Source organism: Lithobates pipiens, unplaced genomic scaffold, assembly GCF_037356315.1.
Source record: "Lithobates pipiens isolate NorthernLeopardFrog02 unplaced genomic scaffold, aLitPip1_a1.2 Scaffold_35, whole genome shotgun sequence".
NCBI classification, from domain to species: domain Eukaryota; kingdom Metazoa; phylum Chordata; class Amphibia; order Anura; family Ranidae; genus Lithobates; species Lithobates pipiens.
In genome coordinates this window covers 12,556,601-12,578,204 of record NW_027507811.1, presented here as the reverse complement: position 1 = coordinate 12,578,204, position 21,604 = coordinate 12,556,601, and the positions used below count along the sequence as shown (strand labels likewise).

The following is a 21,604-nucleotide window of genomic DNA, read 5'->3' as shown; positions in this document are numbered from 1 at the left end:
TTTTGTCCATCAAAGAAAACGCTATGTCTGGCACAAACCCAACACATCACATCACCCAAAGAACACCATCATCCCCACTGTGAAACATGGTGGTGGCAGCATCATGCTGTGGGGATGTTTTTCAGCAGTCAGGACTGGGAAACTGGTCAGAGTTGAAGGAAAGATGGATGGATATATATATATGTATATATATATATATATATATATATATATACACACACACACACATATATATATATATATATATATATATATATATATATATATATATATGTGTGTGTGTGTGTGTGTGTGTGTATATATATATATATATATATATATATATATATATATATATATATATTTATGGTTGGAGCCCTCCGCTGTAAGAGATATGAAAGAACACATAAACACGTCACAAGACTAACAACATAAAATAGACCTGAATTGTGCCCTTGGTCTGCTGTAAGGTAAGCCCTGGTGAGCTGGGCGGTGAGCCCTGCTCTGCTGGGCGATATGCCAAGAGAAGGCCGCATACCTTAAGAAAGTAAATGGATGTTTCTGTAGAGAAACGTGTTTTAAGTGAAGTACTCTAAGAAGGGAAATGGGTGGGTGGGTACCTTGCACTGGAACCGACACAGACCGTTGTGGGTGGTCTGATTATATACCCTCCGGGCTCCTCCCATAATTACGGGCCACCATACTGGCCCTCTTATTTATGGTTGGAGCCCTCCGCTGTAAGAGATATGAAAGAACACATAAACACGTCACAAGACTAACAACATAAAATAGACCTGAATTGTGCCCTTGGTCTGCTGTAAGGTAAGCCCTGGTGAGCTGGGCGGTGAGCCCTGCTCTGCTGGGCGATATGCCAAGAGAAGGCCGCAAAAGATTTGGTGTAGGGAGGTAATTATTAATTTATGTACAGCAAGACACTACTGGGCAAAGTTTCTGAAGGCTCAGGACATTTCCACTTGTGGATTGGAGATGTATCGAGTAAAGCAGGTGGATTCCCGCCTGCCCATCTTTGATCGCGTGGACTGGGACCCCGTTTCGTGAGGCTGCTGATGCTGCTCCAATGCGAAAGAATGTCCAAGAAAATGACCAAGGTCCTGGCCTAATGTGCTCAAAAGGAACCTGACGTGACTAATGAACTAGTTGCTGCCTGGGGTACTAATCGAGAACGGTAGTAATGGGCTGTCCTGCGAGGGATCAAACATATGGGCCAAAAATTGATCTAGGATGGACACGGGGCACCAGGCTTTGAGAGTTTGGAAAGGTTTTAGGTCAACCCCTGGACCGGACTATTGTGTTTTGGACACGCTGAGGAGCAAGATGAAGTCTGATGGCGTGTGAGGTGGTGTCTATGTAACACTTTACAACTGGGATGGTGACAGTATTCACTGGGGCGTAAGAAGCTGTAGAAAGCCAGGTAGATGGCTGCTTGAAGGACCAGGCTGCATTTAGCCAAAAGGGGAATGTGACAGGATGAAAGACATGTCTCGGAATATGGCGCTGGTGACGGGTAGCCGTTTGATACTGATTTGGGGTCATTGCCTGTGAATACCACACAACATGGTCTTGACCGTATGGGCGGCGAACAAGACGGTTTGTTAGGATCTCATAAGGGGATAAAATACTGGATGTCAGCTGAGTGGGATCTAAGGTATTGTGTGACAATGCCAACTGTGTGCGGTGGCATAATATGAAGACCGGGATGTGATGGAGAACTCTTGGTATTGCTCTGGGGTTTGAGGCTAGTAACCTGACATAGAACCTCTAGGCTGCCCGGTAGGCCTTCAGGGTGTTGTGAGATAGTGAAAGATTAATAAGGCAGGTAGCGTCGTGAAAGTGTTGTTTGAATCCGAGGTTAGCTACGACCAGTGTGGGATAAGAGACATGGTCGGGTCGGTTCCAGGTTCCTGCAAAAAATAACGAAGCAAAGTTAACGGGTAGTGCGTCGGCGAGATTATTACATTTGTCTGGGATGTGGACGCATAGGACGTTAGATTGGTGCTGTGGGGATAGTGGCACCAGCCTGCACAGGAAGGCCACGATGGCCAGCTACTAGGACCTCCTTTATTGGTTTATTGGCTTGGTTGTCTGTGGCGAACGCCACTGTTTGTCCTGCCCAGTTGTTGCACCAGACTTGAGCTGCTGCGACAATGGGGTAGAGGTCGAACAAAGAGGAGGACTAACTGAACCCAGGAATCAAGAGGATTTCTGACGGCCATGGCCCTATAAACCCAATTTGACCAAAATTGAGGCGAGGACCTGTGGAGGCTGCGGTGACCATGACTACCTGAGATGAAGAGAGAGATGCTGAAGGAATACACATTGGCATGCCATTCCAATTTGTGAGAAATTCGACTCTCATGGGCAGATCTGCTATAGCTGGCACATCTTAATTTAAGGATTTAGTCAGGGTCTTTGCCTGGAAGAGAAACACTAAAAGATGGGAGGTAAAAGATCCCCTTGAGTCTGGCTGCTGCCTTGGCTGAAAATGAGCAGTGATAGTCAAAGGATGGGCACCCTGCGTACTTGTGACCTGCTGCGTGCAGATACAGGTCCAATTCTACCCTCCTGTTGGGGTTGCTCTGCCTAGCATGTCTCTGACTGTCCCCAAGGCCCGCACAAACTCTGTGACAGTGAGCTTGCGATTAAGTAAAGGGTCTCTGGTCTTCAGGATGACGGAGACATCTCCCTGCGAATATGATTTGTTCTAGGCCAAGTTGTGTACTGCTATGAGGAGGGATGCTAAGTTAACGTCGTTGTCATCCAAGATGTCCTCCTAGATGCCCTGCTAGGACAAGGTGTGCAGGGAAGACAATGGTGCATCTGTAAGTGAAGGTACGGGAATGACGGTGGTGACTGGAGCTGGTAGGGGCATGGCTGGGCGTACCTCCAGGGCTGTCACTCTGCTTGGACTTCAGGGACTGCTGCTGACAGTGTGGTTACCCAGGAGTGCAGCTGAGTAGTCGCAAAGAAGATAGACTGAAGTGGTGCCTGGAAGGGCTGCCACTGGTGGTGGAAACAGTAGCCTAAAGGCTTGGTTTCCTGGCTGCAGCAGGGTAGGATTTACTCCCGTGACACCGTTCTGTTATGAGTTTATATTTTTTTTTTATTTTTTTTTTTGTTTTTTTGTTTTTTGTTTTGTTTATTTGTTTTTTATTGGTCCAAGCTCTTGTGAGACTAAACCGCCGCTTGCTGAGCCCGTAAAGGGTGATGGCAGGGCTGAGGCAAAGTCCTCACTGTCTGCCTGCGACATGGCATCAACTAAAAGCAAGGGGGGGTATGTTTGAGGTAAGTTGCAAAGGTAGGAGCGGATAGTTGCGTTGGGTAGATAAGATGAAAGGCGGAAGGAAACAAGAAGAATAGGATAAGGAACGACAGCCATAGTGACAGTTGGTTTGCGCTCGAGCGCTGTTGAGTGTGACTTTAGAAAACTCAAAAGAATGCGTAACAACCGAGGTGAGCCAGGAGGTGACTGGCTAGGTAACCGATAGCTCGGGTGTCAGTCTGTGCTCGGCACAGACTAATGAACCAGAGCGCCCCATGGCGGACTGGGGTGGGTAGCTGAAGTCTGGTATACTAAGTAGGAATGTTGCGATCTGTAGTTAATTGACGTGGGTTCGGTCTACTAATGCTTGCACTGCCAGCAAGTATGGAGATTAGGCGACCTTGTCTGCGTATTGAAGGCTTGTGCTTCGAAAACAGAGTGAAGTGCACAGAAGTATGTGACAGTTGCTAACGCCTCAGGAGCAGGTCAAATTCTGTATGTGAAGTAAAAATATGTAGTGAAAGAGTGTTTAAGAGAAAGGGGGAATCCCATTGAACTACACACCTGACTTTATGCCCTAGTTGTGAAGTCGACTGGTTGGTGGTCGAGAACTGAGTTGACCGGGAGCCTGTAGTAAGGTGACATGAGAATTTCCTTTTGACGATGGGGATTGCAAAGAGCTGTTTGGGGCAAAGCTGGCCCCCTGGTGAAGATGCAAGCCCTCGACAATGGGTTTTTTTTTTTTTTTTTTTTTTTTTTTTGGGAGATACTGTCCAAACCTGGTGCAGGGTGGACTAACTGGTGTTCTAACTGGCCTAAAAGGGGAAAGCGACAGAGAAAACGATGAGCAGCCATGTTGCTACTGGAGACGATGAGTGGCAGTTTGAGCCATTCGCTGAAATGCTTGCAGCGATTGCAAGGAAGCGGCCTTATTTGAATTATAAATTGAATTATGAGGTGAGAATGAATGAATGAATGAATGAGGTGAACAGCTGTGTTGCTACTGGAGACGATGAGTGGCCGTATTAAGCTATTGCAGAGATGCTTGCAGCGATTTGCAAGAAAGCAGCTTTATTTGAATCTATAAATTTAATTATAAGTGTGTAGGAATGAGGAGAGCAGCCGTTTTTCTACTAGAGATGAGATTTGAAAGGTGAAAGCAATGTTTTGCGGATTTATAAGTGTGTAGGTATGAGGTGAACAGCAGTGTTGCTACTGGAGACGATTGGCAGTTTTGAGCCAAATGCAGAAAGACTTGCAGCGATTGCAAGAACGCAGCTTTGTTGAAAGGCGAAAGAAAGGTTATAGAGGAAATGTGATTATGTAGGAATGACCGTGCGCAATACTGAGCAAATTGGTGGAGAGAATTGTGTACGATCATGTATGATAGACTGAGAAGGTCAAATGTAAGTACTGCTGAATTCGTACAGTCGATGTGACTAGTTTGAACTGGGCTATAGCTATGGAATAGTCTGCGAAAGATTCGACTCAAATGAGTCGGTGATGCAACAGGATTCGGCTTGGTTGTTAGAGTTGCGTTTGGCAAGGACTGGAATCGTTGCGCCGACGCTGCGACTAAACTCGAATCCTCCGTAGATGCGACTGAGAGGCTCGTATATGGGATCCGACCGTATCGCTGAGGATATGGCTGGGTTCGGATTGATTGAATTGTGATGGTGGTTGAAGGGGCTGGGGATTGTCAATGATCCGAAACATAGAAGCGAAGTTGCGACTAGATTCGAAACGGCCGTAGATGCGAGGTGACTATAGGGCTCGTATGACAGATCTGCCCGTGTTGCAGATGATATGGCTGGGTTTGAATCGACTAAATGGTGATGGCGGTTGAAGGGGCTTGTGACTGCCAAGGATCCGAAACATAGAAGCGAAGTTGCGACTAGATTTCAAATCGGCCGTAGATATGAGGTGACTACGGGGCTCGTATAACAGATCTGACCGTATTGCCGATGATATGGCTGGGTTCGAATCAACTAAATGGTGATGACGGTTGAAGGGGCTTGTGATTGCCGAGGATCCGAAACATAGAAGCGAAGTTGCGACTAGATTTCAAATCGGCCGTAGATGCGAGGTGAGTAAGGGGCTTGAATGTCGGATTTGACCGCATCGACCGTGAAGTGATCGGCTCGAGTAAACCCGCGTTGGGTAGAAAGGATGAAATACATGAAAGATGACATAGACTTACGGTGGCGTAAGTGCGACTTTGCAAAACGAACATAAGGTAACTATTGGAGTTTAGAAGAGCGGTAACAACAAAGTCCTACCTGCCACAGCGAGTGTGTAGCGGTCCGAGCGTGGGACAATCAATGAAGATATACGACCGATCTCGAAGGTACAACTACGTGGACATGCAGTGAGTTGGCAGAGTCAGCCTCTGCAATGCATTGGACACGAATCAGCTCAAAAATGTATGAGATGAATCTGATATAAATTGGCAGTAAGGAGTATCTGATACGAATTGGTTGTAGAGTGTATGCCCTTCCTTACTGTGAAACCAAACACCTATCAACCACCCATCCCCCCAGGCTAGTCAAGTGCAGGTAAGACATCAGGTGGGTTTAATTACACCTCAATCAGCCACAGAAACCCATACAAACAATACCTGTTTATCTCAAAAAAGGATGAGAACAGTGAATTTTATAACCAGTGAAGCCTATGGCGAGTGATAACGAGGAACAACTGATAGCGACTCGGCTGTGCCGAACAACGTCGGGACATGAGTGTCAACAACTCAGAGGTAGGTTTTGCAAAAGGGGTGCAGGATAGTAAGGATGATAAGCCGCAAGTTTGCACATGATATGAAAAGATTCGGATACTACTTATCTGCGACCATGAGCGGGAACCGCCGACGAAGACCACGAATGAAGAAGCCGAAGTGCACCTACGATTGGACACACAGATAGACGACCGTGAGGGAGCTGAGAAGAGTCAGCCCCTTGATGTGCAGTACCTTGCACTGGAACCGACACAGACCGTTGTGGGTGGTCTGATTATATACCCTCCGGGCTCCTCCCATAATTACGGGCCACCATACTGGCCCTCTTATATATACACACACACACACACACACACACACACATATAGATAGATAGATAGATAGATAGATAGATAGATAGATAGATATTCCTGTATTTTCTATTCAATTTTATTCTATTATTCTTGTCTTCAAATTCAGTTTCTTTTCGAGTCTCATTCAAATTCAATTCGATTCGAATTTGAAAACCAGAATAGAATAAAATTGAATAAAAAAATAAATAAAGGAATTTTATAGAAAAGAATAGAAAATAATTGAATAGAGTAAAACAGAACAGAATATAATAAAATAGAATAGAAAACAAAAAGGAAAAGAAAGGAATAGAATAGAAAATAATAGCAATAATAGAATAGAAAATAGACAAGAATAGAAAAAAAAATAGGATTTAAAATAATAGAATAGAAAAAAAAATTTAATAAAATATCAATAATTATCTTCTGAAATTCGAATTTCAAATAGAATTAATTTGAATATGAGTCGAATGGAATAAAATAGAAAAGAAAATAAAAGGAATAGAACAGAATAAAAAAATAATAGAATAGAATAGAAAAAAAATAGAATATAAACATCTTTTGAAATATATCATTTCAAGCAGAATACATTTTAATTTGAATAAAATAGATTAGAATATAATAGAAAAGAAGTAAAAAGAATAGAATAGAAAGAAAAAATCAATAGAATAAAATAGAAATATAACCATCTTCCGAAATACAGATATCAAATAAAATAAAATAAATTTGAATAGAATAGAATGACTTAGAATTGAAAATAAAAGAAAAGAGTAGAATACAAAAAAATCAATAGAATAGAATAAAATAGAAAGAATACAATCGGCTTCTAAAATTTCAAATAGAATAAATAATAAATAAATAAATGCCAATTCGAAATTCGGAAAAATTTGAATCGAATTTGAAAATGAATAAATGTAACTAAACAGGTCCTGAAAAGGAATTTAACTAAACAAAATTAAATGGTGAATCAAAACCAAAAAAATATTTTCATTCCGCACATGTCTAGCCACTTGAGATCCGCGCTATAGTCAAATGACGGCTACAGCGCGGATCTCCTTTTCCGGGACTACGTCTATTGACGTCGTCCCGTGCACGAGCGGCCTGCGCGCCCCCTGAGGGGCGCGCGCGGCGCGCTCTGTGATCGGCGAGTCTACGAGACTCGCCTGATCACCGATCCGTGCAAGGGGTCGATCCCGACCCCTTATCACGTGATCAGCTGTCAGCCAATCATCAGTCCCGATCATGGCCAGCCCTGCTAGTGCCCACCTGCCCCCTGCCAGTGCCCACCTGCCCCCTGCAAGTGCCACATTAAAAAAAGTAAGTGCCCCCCATCAGTGCCACCCAGCAGTGCCCATAGTGCCACCCAGCAGTGCCCACAGTGCCACCCAGCAGTGCCCACAGTGCCACCCAGCAGTGCCCACAATCTGCCTTAACAAAGGTGCTGCACCCCAGTGCCACATATCCGTGCCCATCAGTGTCATCTACCAGTGCCCAGCAGTGCCGCCCATCAGTGCCCAGCAGTGCCACCTATCAGAGCCACCTATCAGTGCCCATCAGTCCCATCTATCAGTGGTACCTATCAGTGCCCATCCGTGCCACCCATCCGTGCCACCCATCCATGCCACCCATCTGTGCCACCCATCTATGCCATCTTATGTGCCCATCTTTGCCCATCAGTGCCGCCTTATCTGTGCCTATTTGTGCCACCTTAACTATGCCTATCAGTGCCCACCAGTGCAGCCTATCAGTGCCCACCAATGCAGCCTATCAGTGCCCACCAATGCAGCCCATCAGTGCCCACCAGTGCAGCCTATCAGTGCCGCCTCATCAGCGCACTTCAATGAAGGAGAAAAATGACCCGTTTGCAAAATTTTATAACAAACTATTAAACATGATTTTTTTTTTGCATCTTTTTTTGTTTGTTTAGCAAAAAATAAAACTCCGAGCTGTGATTAAATACCACCAAAAGAAAGCTCTATTTGTGGGAAAAAAATGATAAAAATTTCATTTGGGTACAGTGTTGTATGACCGCGCAATTGTCATTCAAAGTGCATCAGCGCTGAAAGCTGAAAATTGCTCTGGGACTGAGGGGGGTTTAAGTGCCCAGTAAGCAAGTGGTTAAAGAACACAGTCCTGTGAATACGGATGGCAGAGGAGAGACTGTAGGGAGGTGGCTGTGAGGTGCTGCACGTGCTTTCACCTGTGACTACTGCGGACCGTCCACCGTATGTGATGGACTGTGTGTGTCACGTGACTCTGGAATGTCCGTCCGTGTGATGTGACTGTCTTGCCATTCCCTGAACAACACCAATAAAGTGCAGCAAATTGATTTATTGTGTGGACAATCCTTCTTCGGGATATACAGTGCCTTGAAAAAATATTCATACCCCTTGAAATTTTCCACACTTTGTCATGTTACAGCCAAAGACGAAATGTATTTTATTGGGATTTTATGTGATAGACCAACACAAATTGGCACATAAGTGTGAAGTGGAAGGAAAATGATAAATGGTTTTCAAAAATAAATACAATGTAACACAGGATGTAGGGACTAACCCTTGTTTTTATTAAAATAAATCAATACATCCCGACTACTGCAAGAGAACCTATTATAATTATGTGAGAAAAAAACAAGTGAACTGCAGACTGTATTTTTACATTATACTTTGCATCTGCTAAGGCACATTGTAAAAAAAAACAAAAAAATAATAAATAGACCGAGTTCACTACAGAGTGAGGAACGGAGATGGAGCTTTCATATGGTGTACAGTATCTCCTCCTCATTTGTTGGGAACATGACATTATATTGAGGAGTGGAGATGGACCTTTCATATGGTGTACAGTATCTCCTCCTCATTTGTTGGGAACATGACGTTATATTGAGGAATGGAGATGGACCTTTCATATGATGTACAGTATCTCCTCCTCATTTGTTGGGAACATGACATTATATTGAGGAGTGGAGATGGACCTTTCATATGGTGTACAGTATCTCCTCCTCATTTGTTGGGAACATGACATTATATTGAGGAGTGGAGATGGACCTTTCATATGGTGTACAGTATCTCCTCCTCATTTGTTGGGAACATGACATTATATTGAGGAATGGAGATGGACCTTTCATATGGTGTACAGTATCTCCTCCTCATTTGTTGGGAACATGACGTTATATTGAGGAATGGAGATGGACCTTTCATATGGTGTACAGTATCTCCTCCTCATTTGTTGGGAACATGACGTTATATTGAGGAATGGAGATGGACCTTTCATATGGTGTACAGTATCTCCTCCTCATTTGTTGGGAACATGACATCATAGTGAGGAATGGAGATGAACCTTTCATATGGTGTACAGTATCTCCTCCTCATTTGTTGGGAATATGACATCATAGTGAGGAATGGAGATGGACCTTTCATATGGTGTACAGTATCTCCTCCTCATTTGTTGGGAACATGACGTTATATTGAGGAATGGAGATGGACCTTTCATGTGGTGTACAGTATCTCCTCCTCATTTGTTGGGAACATGACGTTATATTGAGGGATGGAGATGGACCTTTCATATGATGTACAGTATCTCCTCCTCATTTGTTGGGAACATGACATTATATTGAGGAGTGGAGATGGACCTTTCATATGGTGTACAGTATCTCCTCCTCATTTGTTGGGAACATGACGCTATATTGAGGAATGGAGATGGACCTTTCATATGGTGTACAGTATCTCCTCCTCATTTGTTGGGAACATGACATTATATTGAGGGATGGAGATGGACCTTTCATATGATGTACAGTATCTCCTCCTCATTTGTTGGGAACATGACGTTATATTGAGGAGTGGAGATGGACCTTTCATATGGTGTACAGTATCTCCTCCTCATTTGTTGGGAACATGACATTATATTGAGGAATGGAGATGGACCTTTCATATGGTGTACAGTATCTCCTCCTCATTTGTTGGGAACATGACGTTATATTGAGGAGTGGAGATGGACCTTTCATATGGTGTACAGTATCTCCTCCTCATTTGTTGGGAACATGACGTTATATTGAGGGATGGAGATGGACCTTTCATATGGTGTACAGTATCTCCTCCTCATTTGTTGGGAACATGACGTTATATTGAGGAATGGAGATGGACCTTTCATATGGTGTACAGTATCTCCTCCTCATTTGTTGGGAACATGACGTTATATTGGGGAATGGAGATGGACCTTTCATATGGTGTACAGTATCTCCTCCTCATTTGTTGGGAACATGACGTTATATTGAGGGATGGAGATGGACCTTTCATATGGTGTACAGTATCTCCTCCTCATTTGTTGGGAACATGACGTTATATTGAGGAACGGAGATGGACCTTTCATATGATGTACAGTATCTCCTCCTCATTTGTTGGGAACATGACGTTATATTGAGGGATGGAGATGGACCTTTCATATGGTCTACAGAATCCCCGTCCCCCATTTGTTGTTTGCTTAAGATTGTGATTAACATACAAAGCCTTTTTTCCAGACTTCAAACAAAGGTGGGACTGGTATATATTGGGGTTCTACCATGTTTGACGAGTTGGTTGGTTTCTGCCTCCCAAACCTGCAAAGAGACATGCAAAGCTTTTGATAAGAGATATGACCTCCCCTTCCAAATGAGTTCAGGTATTTCCACTGAAGGGTAATTTATCTTTTGTTGGCGAAAATGCAAGATGAGGAGTGGGAACACCTAGGAGTCCTATGAAATATAAAGAGGTGACTTAAGGTGACATATCTCTTCACGCAACACCTTAAACTGTATCTTTCCGATAAAACTGCTCTAGGAAAATAATAACTTAGCCCACAAAAGGTTGACTAACATTTGCTGCAGCGGTTATGCGTTCTCTGGTGTTTAGTGAGATGTTCTTTCCTTGTGAAACATTTCCCGCACTCTGAGCAGGGAAAGGGCCTCTCACCAGTGTGGATCTTCTGATGAGTTGTCAGGGTTTTTTTGTGTGAAAAACGACTGCTGCACTCGGAGCAGGCAAAGGGCTTTTCACCGGTGTGAACTCTCTGGTGCTCCGCTAGCTGCCACTTGGTACGGAATGACTTGTCGCACTCCAGGCAGGAGAAGACCTGCTCGCCGGTGTGACCGCTTTGGTGTAGGAGGAGTTTGGATTTGGATTTGAAAGACTTCTGGCACTCTGGACAAGAAAAAGAATGTTGGCTTCCGTGCCTTTTCTGATGCGTTATAAGGTGCGCCTTCAGGGTGGAGCTTTTCCCGAAGGTTTTCCCGCACTCTGAGCAGGAAAAAGGACGCTCACCGGTGTGACTTCTCTGGTGGATAAGGAGGTTTCCCTTCCGCGAGAAAGATTTTCCGCACTCTGAACATGGAAAAGGACGTTCACCCGTGTGGCTTCTCTGGTGGACAAGAAGGTGTGCTTTCCGTGAAAAGCATTTGTCACATTCCGAGCAGGGAAAGATCTCCTGACCTGTGTGAACCCTCCGATGTACTCGAAGTTCATATTTTGTTTTAAACGATTTGCCGCACTCCGAGCAGGACAGGGAATTCTGATCCAAGTGAAGTTTCCGATGCTGAGTAAGAGAAGATGTTTGGCTGAAGCATTTGCCACAGTCCGGACAAGAGAAAGGACGTTCCCCGGTGTGAGTCTGCTGGTGACCGATGAGGGCACTCTTCAATGTAAAACCTTCCCCGCACTCCTCACATGAATATGGATTCTCCCCTTTGTGTGTCTTCCTATGGGAATAATGTCCATCTGCTGGAAGCAAATTTTTGTGATTTAATATTATAAGTATGTATATTTGTAATCTAAATTCACAAGTCGTGTATCCTGGTCTTCCATGAAGCTCTGCAATGGAATTGTGAATAGTCATAATACCAATTAAAAAATTTGTTGGGAACATGACATTATATTGAGGAATGGAGATGGACCTTTCATATGGTGTACAGTATCTCCTCCTCATTTGTTGGGAACATGACGTTATATTGAGGAATGGGGATGGACCTTTCATATGATGTACAGTATCTCCTCCTCATTTGTTGGGAACATGACGTTATATTGAGGAATGGGGATGGACCTTTCATATGATGTACAGTATCTCCTCCTCATTTGTTGGGAACATGACGTTATATTGAGGAATGGAGATGGACCTTTCATATGGTGTACAGTATCTCCTCCTCATTTGTTGGGAACATGACGTTATATTGAGGAATGGAGATGGACCTTTCATATGGTGTACAGTATCTCCTCCTCATTTGTTGGGAACATGACGTTATATTGAGGAATGGAGATGGACCTTTCATATGGTGTACAGTATCTCCTCCTCATTTGTTGGGAACATGAGGTTATATTGAGGAATGGAGATGGACCTTTCATATGGTGTACAGTATCTCCTCCTCATTTGTTGGGAACATGACATTATATTGAGGAATGGAGATGGACCTTTCATATGGTGTACAGTATCTCCTCCTCATTTGTTGGGAACATGACGTTATATTGAGGAATGGAGATGGACCTTTCATATGGTGTACAGTATCTCCTCCTCATTTGTTGGGAACATGACGTCATATTGAGGAATGGAGATGGACCTTTCATATGGTGTACAGTATCTCCTCCTCATTTGTTGGGAACATGATGTTATATTGAGGAATGGAGATGGACCTTTCATATGGTGTACAGTATCTCCTCCTCATTTGTTGGGAACATGACGTTATATTGAGGAATGGAGATGGACCTTTCATATGATGTACAGTATCTCCTCCTCATTTGTTGGAAACATGACGTTATATTGAGGAATGGAGATGGACCTTTCATATGGTGTACAGTATCTCCTCCTCATTTGTTGGGAACATGACGTTATATTGAGGAATGGAGATGAACCTTTCATATGGTGTACAGTATCTCCTCCTCATTTGTTGGGAACATGACGTTATATTGAGGAATGGAGATGAACCTTTCATATGGTGTACAGTATCTCCACCTCATTTGTTGGGAACATGACGTTATATTGAGGAACGGAGATGGACCTTTCATATGATGTACAGTATCTCCTCCTCATTTGTTGGGAACATGACGTTATATTGAGGGATGGAGATGGACCTTTCATATGGTCTACAGAATCCCCGTCCCCCATTTGTTGTTTGCTTAAGATTGTGATTAACATACGAAGCCTTTTTTCCAGACTTCAAACAAAGGTGGGACTGGTATATATTGGGGTTCTACCATGTTTGACGAGTTGGTTGGTTTCTGCCTCCCAAACCTGCAAAGAGACATGCAAAGCTTTTGATAAGAGATATGACCTCCCCTTCCAAATGAGTTCAGGTATTTCCACTGAAGGGTAATTTATCTTTTGTTGGCGAAAATGCAAGATGAGGAGTGGGAACACCTAGGAGTCCTATGAAATATAAAGAGGTGACTTAAGGTGACATATCTCTTCACGCAACACCTTAAACTGTATCTTTCCGATAAAACTGCTCTAGGAAAATAATAACTTAGCCCACAAAAGGTTGACTAACATTTGCTTCAGCGGTTATGCGTTCTCTGGTGTTTAGTGAGATGTTCTTTCCTTGTGAAACATTTCCCGCACTCTGAGCAGGGAAAGGGCCTCTCACCAGTGTGGATCTTCTGATGAGTTGTCAGGGTTTTTTTGTGTGAAAAACGACTGCTGCACTCGGAGCAGGCAAAGGGCTTTTCACCGGTGTGAACTCTCTGGTGCTCCGCTAGCTGCCACTTGGTACGGAATGACTTGTCGCACTCCAGGCAGGAGAAGACCTGCTCGCCGGTGTGGCCGCTTTGGTGTAGGAGGAGTTTGGATTTGGATTTGAAAGACTTCTGGCACTCTGGACAAGAAAAAGAATGTTGGCTTCCGTGCCTTTTCTGATGCGTTATAAGGTGCGCCTTCAGGGTGGAGCTTTTCCCGAAGGTTTTCCCGCACTCTGAGCAGGAAAAAGGACGCTCACCGGTGTGACTTCTCTGGTGGATAAGGAGGTTTCCCTTCCGCGAGAAAGATTTTCCGCACTCTGAACATGGAAAAGGACGTTCACCCGTGTGGCTTCTCTGGTGGACAAGAAGGTGTGCTTTCCGTGAAAAGCATTTGTCACATTCCGAGCAGGGAAAGATCTCCTGACCTGTGTGAACCCTCCGATGTACTCGAAGTTCATATTTTGTTTTAAACGATTTGCCGCACTCCGAGCAGGACAGGGAATTCTGATCCAAGTGAAGTTTCCGATGCTGAGTAAGAGAAGATGTTTGGCTGAAGCATTTGCCACAGTCCGGACAAGAGAAAGGACGTTCCCCGGTGTGAGTCTGCTGGTGACCGATGAGGGCACTCTTCAATGTAAAACCTTCCCCGCACTCCTCACATGAATATGGATTCTCCCCTTTGTGTGTCTTCCTATGGGAATAATGTCCATCTGCTGGAAGCAAATTTTTGTGATTTAATATTATAAGTATGTATATTTGTAATCTAAATTCACAAGTCGTGTATCCTGGTCTTCCATGAAGCTCTGCAATGGAATTGTGAATAGTCATAATACCAATTAAAAAATTTGTTGGGAACATGACATTATATTGAGGAATGGAGATGGACCTTTCATATGGTGTACAGTATCTCCTCCTCATTTGTTGGGAACATGACGTTATATTGAGGAATGGGGATGGACCTTTCATATGATGTACAGTATCTCCTCCTCATTTGTTGGGAACATGACGTTATATTGAGGAATGGGGATGGACCTTTCATATGATGTACAGTATCTCCTCCTCATTTGTTGGGAACATGACGTTATATTGAGGAATGGAGATGGACCTTTCATATGGTGTACAGTATCTCCTCCTCATTTGTTGGGAACATGACGTTATATTGAGGAATGGAGATGGACCTTTCATATGGTGTACAGTATCTCCTCCTCATTTGTTGGGAACATGACGTTATATTGAGGAATGGAGATGGACCTTTCATATGGTGTACAGTATCTCCTCCTCATTTGTTGGGAACATGAGGTTATATTGAGGAATGGAGATGGACCTTTCATATGGTGTACAGTATCTCCTCCTCATTTGTTGGGAACATGAGGTTATATTGAGGAATGGAGATGGACCTTTCATATGGTGTACAGTATCTCCTCCTCATTTGTTGGGAACATGACATTATATTGAGGAATGGAGATGGACCTTTCATATGATGTACAGTGTCTCCTCCTCATTTGTTGGGAACATGACATTATATTGAGGAATGGAGATGGACCTTTCATATGGTGTACAGTATCTCCTCCTCATTTGTTGGTAACATGACGTTATATTGAGGAATGGAGATGGACCTTTCATATGGTGTACAGTATCTCCTCCTCATTTGTTGGGAACATGACGTCATATTGAGGAATGGAGATGGACCTTTCATATGGTGTACAGTATCTCCTCCTCATTTGTTGGGAACATGATGTTATATTGAGGAATGGAGATGGACCTTTCATATGGTGTACAGTATCTCCTCCTCATTTGTTGGGAACATGACGTTATATTGAGGAATGGAGATGGACCTTTCATATGGTGTACAGTATCTCCTCCTCATTTGTTGGGAACATGACGTTATATTGAGGAATGGAGATGGACCTTTCATATGATGTACAGTATCTCCTCCTCATTTGTTGGAAACATGACGTTATATTGAGGAATGGAGATGGACCTTTCATATGGTGTACAGTATCTCCTCCTCATTTGTTGGGAACATGACGTCATATTGAGGAATGGAGATGGACCTTTCATATGGTGTACAGTATCTCCTCCTCATTTGTTGGGAACATGACGTTATATTGAGGAATGGAGATGAACCTTTCATATGGTGTACAGTATCTCCTCCTCATTTGTTGGGAACATGACGTTATATTGAGGAATGGAGATGGACCTTTCATATGATGTACAGTATCTCCTCCTCATTTGTTGGAAACATGACGTTATATTGAGGAATGGAGATGGACCTTTCATATGGTGTACAGTATCTCCTCCTCATTTGTTGGGAACATGACGTTATATTGAGGAATGGAGATGAACCTTTCATATGGTGTACAGTATCTCCTCCTCATTTGTTGGGAACATGACGTTATATTGAGGAATGGAGATGGACCTTTCATATGGTGTACAGTATCTCCTCCTCATTTGTTGGGAACATGACATTATATTGAGGAATGGAGATGGACCTTTCATATGATGTACAGTATCTCCTCCTCATTTGTTGGGAACATGACGTTATATTGAGGGATGGAGATGGACCTTTCATATGGTCTACAGAATCCCCGTCCCCCATTTGTTGTTTGCTTAAGATTGTGATTAACATACGAAGCCTTTTTTCCAGACTTCAAACAAAGGTGGGACTGGTATATATTGGGGTTCTACCATGTTTGACGAGTTGGTTGGTTTCTGCCTCCCAAACCTGCAAAGAGACATGCAAAGCTTTTGATAAGAGATATGACCTCCCCTTCCAAATGAGTTCAGGTATTTCCACTGAAGGGTAATTTATCTTTTGTTGGCGAAAATGCAAGATGAGGAGTGGGAACACCTAGGAGTCCTATGAAATATAAAGAGGTGACTTAAGGTGACATATCTCTTCACGCAACACCTTAAACTGTATCTTTCCGATAAAACTGCTCTAGGAAAATAATAACTTAGCCCACAAAAGGTTGACTAACATTTGCTTCAGCGGTTATGCGTTCTCTGGTGTTTAGTGAGATGTTCTTTCCTTGTGAAACATTTCCCGCACTCTGAGCAGGGAAAGGGCCTCTCTCCAGTGTGGATCTTCTGATGAGTTGTCAGGGTTTTTTTGTGTGAAAAACGACTGCTGCACTCGGAGCAGGCAAAGGGCTTTTCACCGGTGTGAACTCTCTGGTGCTCAGCTAGCTGCCACTTGGTACGGAATGACTTGTCGCACTCCAGGCAGGAGAAGACCTGCTCGCCGGTGTGACCGCTTTGGTGTAGGAGGAGTTTGGATTTGGATTTGAAAGACTTCTGGCACTCTGGACAAGAAAAAGAATGTTGGCTTCCATGCCTTTTCTGATGCGTTATAAGGTGCGCCTTCAGGGTGGAGCTTTTCCCGAAGGTTTTCCCGCACTCTGAGCAGGAAAAAGGACGCTCACCGGTGTGACTTCTCTGGTGGATAAGGAGGTTTCCTTTCCGCGAGAAAGATTTTCCGCACTCTGAACATGGAAAAGGACGTTCACCCGTGTGGCTTCTCTGGTGGACAAGAAGGTGTGCTTTCCGTGAAAAGCATTTGTCACATTCCGAGCAGGGAAAGATCTCCTGACCTGTGTGAACCCTCCGATGTACTCGAAGTTCATATTTTGTTTTAAACGATTTGCCGCACTCCGAGCAGGACAAGGAATTCTGATCCAAGTGAAGTTTCCGATGCTGAGTAAGAGAAGATGTTTGACTGAAGCATTTGCCACAGTCCGGACAAGAGAAAGGACGTTCCCCGGTGTGAGTCTGCTGGTGACCGATGAGGGCACTCTTCAATGTAAAACCTTCCCCGCACTCCTCACATGAATATGGATTCTGCCCTTTGTGTGTCTTCCTATGGGAATAATGTCCATCTGCTAGAAGCAAATTTTTGTGATTTAATATTATAAGTATGTATATTTGTAATCTAAATTCACAAGTCGTGTATCCTGGTCTTCCATGAAGCTCTGCAATGGAATTGTGAATAGTCATAATACCAATTAAAAAATTTGTTGGGAACATGACATTATATTGAGGAATGGAGATGGACCTTTCATATGGTGTACAGTATCTCCTCCTCATTTGTTGGGAACATGACGTTATATTGAGGAATGGAGATGGACCTTTCATATGGTGTACAGTATCTCCTCCTCATTTGTTGGGAACATGACGTTATATTGAGGAATGGAGATGGACCTTTCATATGGTGTACAGTATCTCCTCCTCATTTGTTGGGAACATGACGTTATATTGAGGAATGGAGATGGACCTTTCATATGGTGTACAGTATCTCCTCCTCATTTGTTGGGAACATGACGTTATATTGAGGAATGGAGATGGACCTTTCATATGGTGTACAGTATCTCCTCCTCATTTGTTGGGAACATGACGTTATATTGAGGAATGGAGATGGACCTTTCATATGGTGTACAGTATCTCCTCCTCATTTGTTGGGAACATGACATTATATTGAGGAATGGAGATGGACCTTTCATATGGTGTACAGTATCTCCTCCTCATTTGTTGGGAACATGACGTTATATTGAGGAATGGAGATGGACCTTTCATATGGTGTACAGTATCTCCTCCTCATTTGTTGGGAACATGACGTTATATTGAGGAATGGAGATGGGCCTTTCATATGGTGTACAGTATCTCCTCCTCATTTGTTGGGAACATGACATTATATTGAGGAATGGAGATGGACCTTTCATATGGTGTACAGTATCTCCTCCTCATTTGTTGGATACATGACGTTATATTGAGGAATGGAGATGGACCTTTCATATGGTGTACAGTATCTCCTCCTCATTTGTTGGGAACATGACGTTATATTGAGGAATGGAGATGGACCTTTCATATGGTGTACAGTATCTCCTCCTCATTTGTTGGTAACATGACGTTATATTGAGGAATGGAGATGGACCTTTCATATGGTGTACAGTATCTCCTCCTCATTTGTTGGGAACATGACATTATATTGAGGAATGGAGATGGACCTTTCATATGGTGTACAGTATCTCCTCCTCATTTGTTGGGAACATGACGTTATATTGAGGAATGGAGATGGACCTTTCATATGGTGTACAGTATCTCCTCCTCATTTGTTGGGAACATGACGTTATATTGAGGAATGGAGATGGACCTTTCATATGGTGTACAGTATCTCCTCCTCATTTGTTGGGAACATGACGTTATATTGAGGAATGGAGATGGACCTTTCATATGGTGTACAGTATCTCCTCCTCATTTGTTGGATACATGACGTTATATTGAGGAATGGAGATGGACCTTTCATATGGTGTACAGTATCTCCTCCTCATTTGTTGGGAACATGACGTTATATTGAGGAATGGAGATGGACCTTTCATATGGTGTACAGTATCTCCTCCTCATTTGTGGGGAACATGACGTTATATTGAGGAATGGAGATGGACCTTTCATATGGTGTACAGTATCTCCTCCTCATTTGTTGGGAACATGACATTATATTGAGGAATGGAGATGGACCTTTCATATGGTGTACAGTATCTCCTCCTCATTTGTTGGGAACATGATGTTATATTGGGGAATAGAGATGGACCTTTCATATGGTGTACAGTATCTCCTCCTCATTTGTTGGGAACATGACGTTATATTGAGGAATGGAGATGGACCTTTCATATGGTGTACAGTATCTTCTCCTCATTTGTTGGGAACATGACGTTATATTGAGGAATGGAGATGGACCTTTCATATGGTGTACAGTATCTCCTCCTCATTTGTTGGGAACATGATGTTATATTGAGGAATGGAGATGGACCTTTCATATGGTGTACAGTATCTCCTCCTCATTTGTTGGGAACATGACGTTATATTGAGGAATGGAGATGGACCTTTCATATGGTGTACAGTATCTCCTCCTCATTTGTTGGGAACATGACGTTATATTGAGGAATGGAGATGGACCTTACATATGGTTTACAGTATCATTTGTCCTCTGTAATATGCCAGGATATAATAAATTATGTTGAAATCTGCTTCTGAGTTTCTCAGAGGAGTTAAACTGCTTGTTGATCTCAATTTGGTGCTTACTGGGTCTCAGGAAGTATGTCTTTTGATGAAAGCAACATTTGAAAAAGAACAGATGAGTTGAACAAATGAAGACCGCTGAAGTCTATTATGCATAAGGATGATGTTATGTTTAAAAATTTAATTTGGATTTCTGCTTTGCAGGTCTACCATTTTAAATCCCATCTCATTTTACTTGAGGCTCTGAAGATCTCCATTGTTTTCTATTTCCATACTTTCAATTTATAGAAGTAAATGTAAAAGGTTTCCACTCATTATATACCTGAACTGATATCTACATAAGATTCCTCCTCTTTGATTGTCACCATAACCACATCATCCTCTGTACCCTGCTGAGTACCCATCGCATACGTCTCCTCTTCTTCCTTCTTCACCTCAACTTTTATATCCATCAGTTCTTCACTCTAAAACCACATAATAAAATAGCAACATCCTCAAATCACAATCTTGAATATCCGAAGACTACAGAGATGAATATTTCATACAGTTTGGAATCCTTTTAAAGCTGGCAGTGCTCCAGCTTCGCCTACCTGATGATGGTGGGGGATGGTGTGATCTTCCTGTGTGGAATCCCGGGAATACAGAGGACGGGGACATCTCTCTGGTGAGTTTTTGCTGATAGATGGCTCCACCCCAACGACCTTGTAGAAATCCTCATGTCCTTCCGAACACTCCTTAATCACACCATACTCCTCATCCTCTTCTTTATACTCTTCTTTAGCAAGAATATTATATTCTCTGAGGTTGCCATTCTAAATAGTTCAAAGACATTCATTATAACAAACATGCTTGCGTATGAATCCTAACTTCCGGTGATTGTTCCTCACCTACCTGATGATGGTGGGGGATGGTGTGACCTTCCTGTGTGGGATCCCGGGAATTCAGAGGATGAAGACATCTCTCTGGTGGGTTCCCATTACTGGATCCATCTGTAGGAAACACACACACTGACTGAATACATTGTTTCTATGTGTTTATCAGATGATGGGGGATCTAGGTGGAGCCTCCGTACTGCTCTCTCCTTTACAATAAAGTCTCCTCTTACCCGGTGATGTGAGGGGCGGCTGATTGTCCATCATGACGTCCTTGTAGAGATCCTTGTGTCCTTCTAAATACTCCCACTCCTCCATGGAGAAATAGACAGTGACATCCTGACACCTTATAGGAACCTGACACACACAATGACACATTCAACATATTACCGACACGGTGTGCATCATCATCTGCTGGAGATAAAAGACGTCACAGTGACTATAGAGGAAGAGGACGGACATGACGGGGGTTACTGGGTCTATATAGAAAATAAGGTCTTATTACCTCCTCTACTGCCAGGTCCAACAATGTCTCCTCTTTACTTCCTCCGAACTCACCTCTCACCCCGAACTTCCTGTCTGTACCTGACATCACTTCCTTTCTGCACCTGACATCACTTCCTGTTTTTTTTTTGCGTTCCACTGACAATACGCGAGGTCGCCGCCTTGAGTTGAATATATATACCGCAGTCTACATTCCATTTTTT

General features: G+C 43.2%; 2 protein-coding genes across 2 annotated transcripts in view; both read right to left on the bottom strand.

The window, feature by feature from the left end:
* Nucleotides 1–21,604, bottom strand: part of LOC143955529 (uncharacterized) — a 171,775-nt gene extending 150,171 nt beyond the window's left edge. Inside the window, exons 1-4 of the mRNA XM_077465574.1 lie at nucleotides 21,403–21,604; nucleotides 21,131–21,254; nucleotides 20,917–21,014; nucleotides 20,616–20,837 (exon numbers count right to left, since the gene is read on the bottom strand). Coding sequence (XP_077321700.1) covers nucleotides 20,616–20,837; nucleotides 20,917–21,014; nucleotides 21,131–21,254; nucleotides 21,403–21,489 — 531 coding nt within the window. The 5' untranslated portion in view covers nucleotides 21,490–21,604. The remainder of the gene's footprint in view (nucleotides 1–20,615; nucleotides 20,838–20,916; nucleotides 21,015–21,130; nucleotides 21,255–21,402) is intronic.
* Nucleotides 13,830–16,993, bottom strand: LOC143955819 (uncharacterized). Its single transcript, XM_077465940.1, has one exon. The coding sequence runs from the start codon at nucleotides 14,974–14,976 to the stop codon at nucleotides 13,831–13,833; it is 1,146 nt and encodes a 381-aa protein (XP_077322066.1). The 5' UTR covers nucleotides 14,977–16,993; the 3' UTR covers nucleotide 13,830.

Bases quoted from the DNA above. Each gene is read 5' to 3' on its own strand.
- LOC143955819 (XM_077465940.1), bottom strand. From the start codon at position 14,976: ATGAAAGGTCCATCCCCATTCCTCAATATAACGTCATGTTCCCAACAA.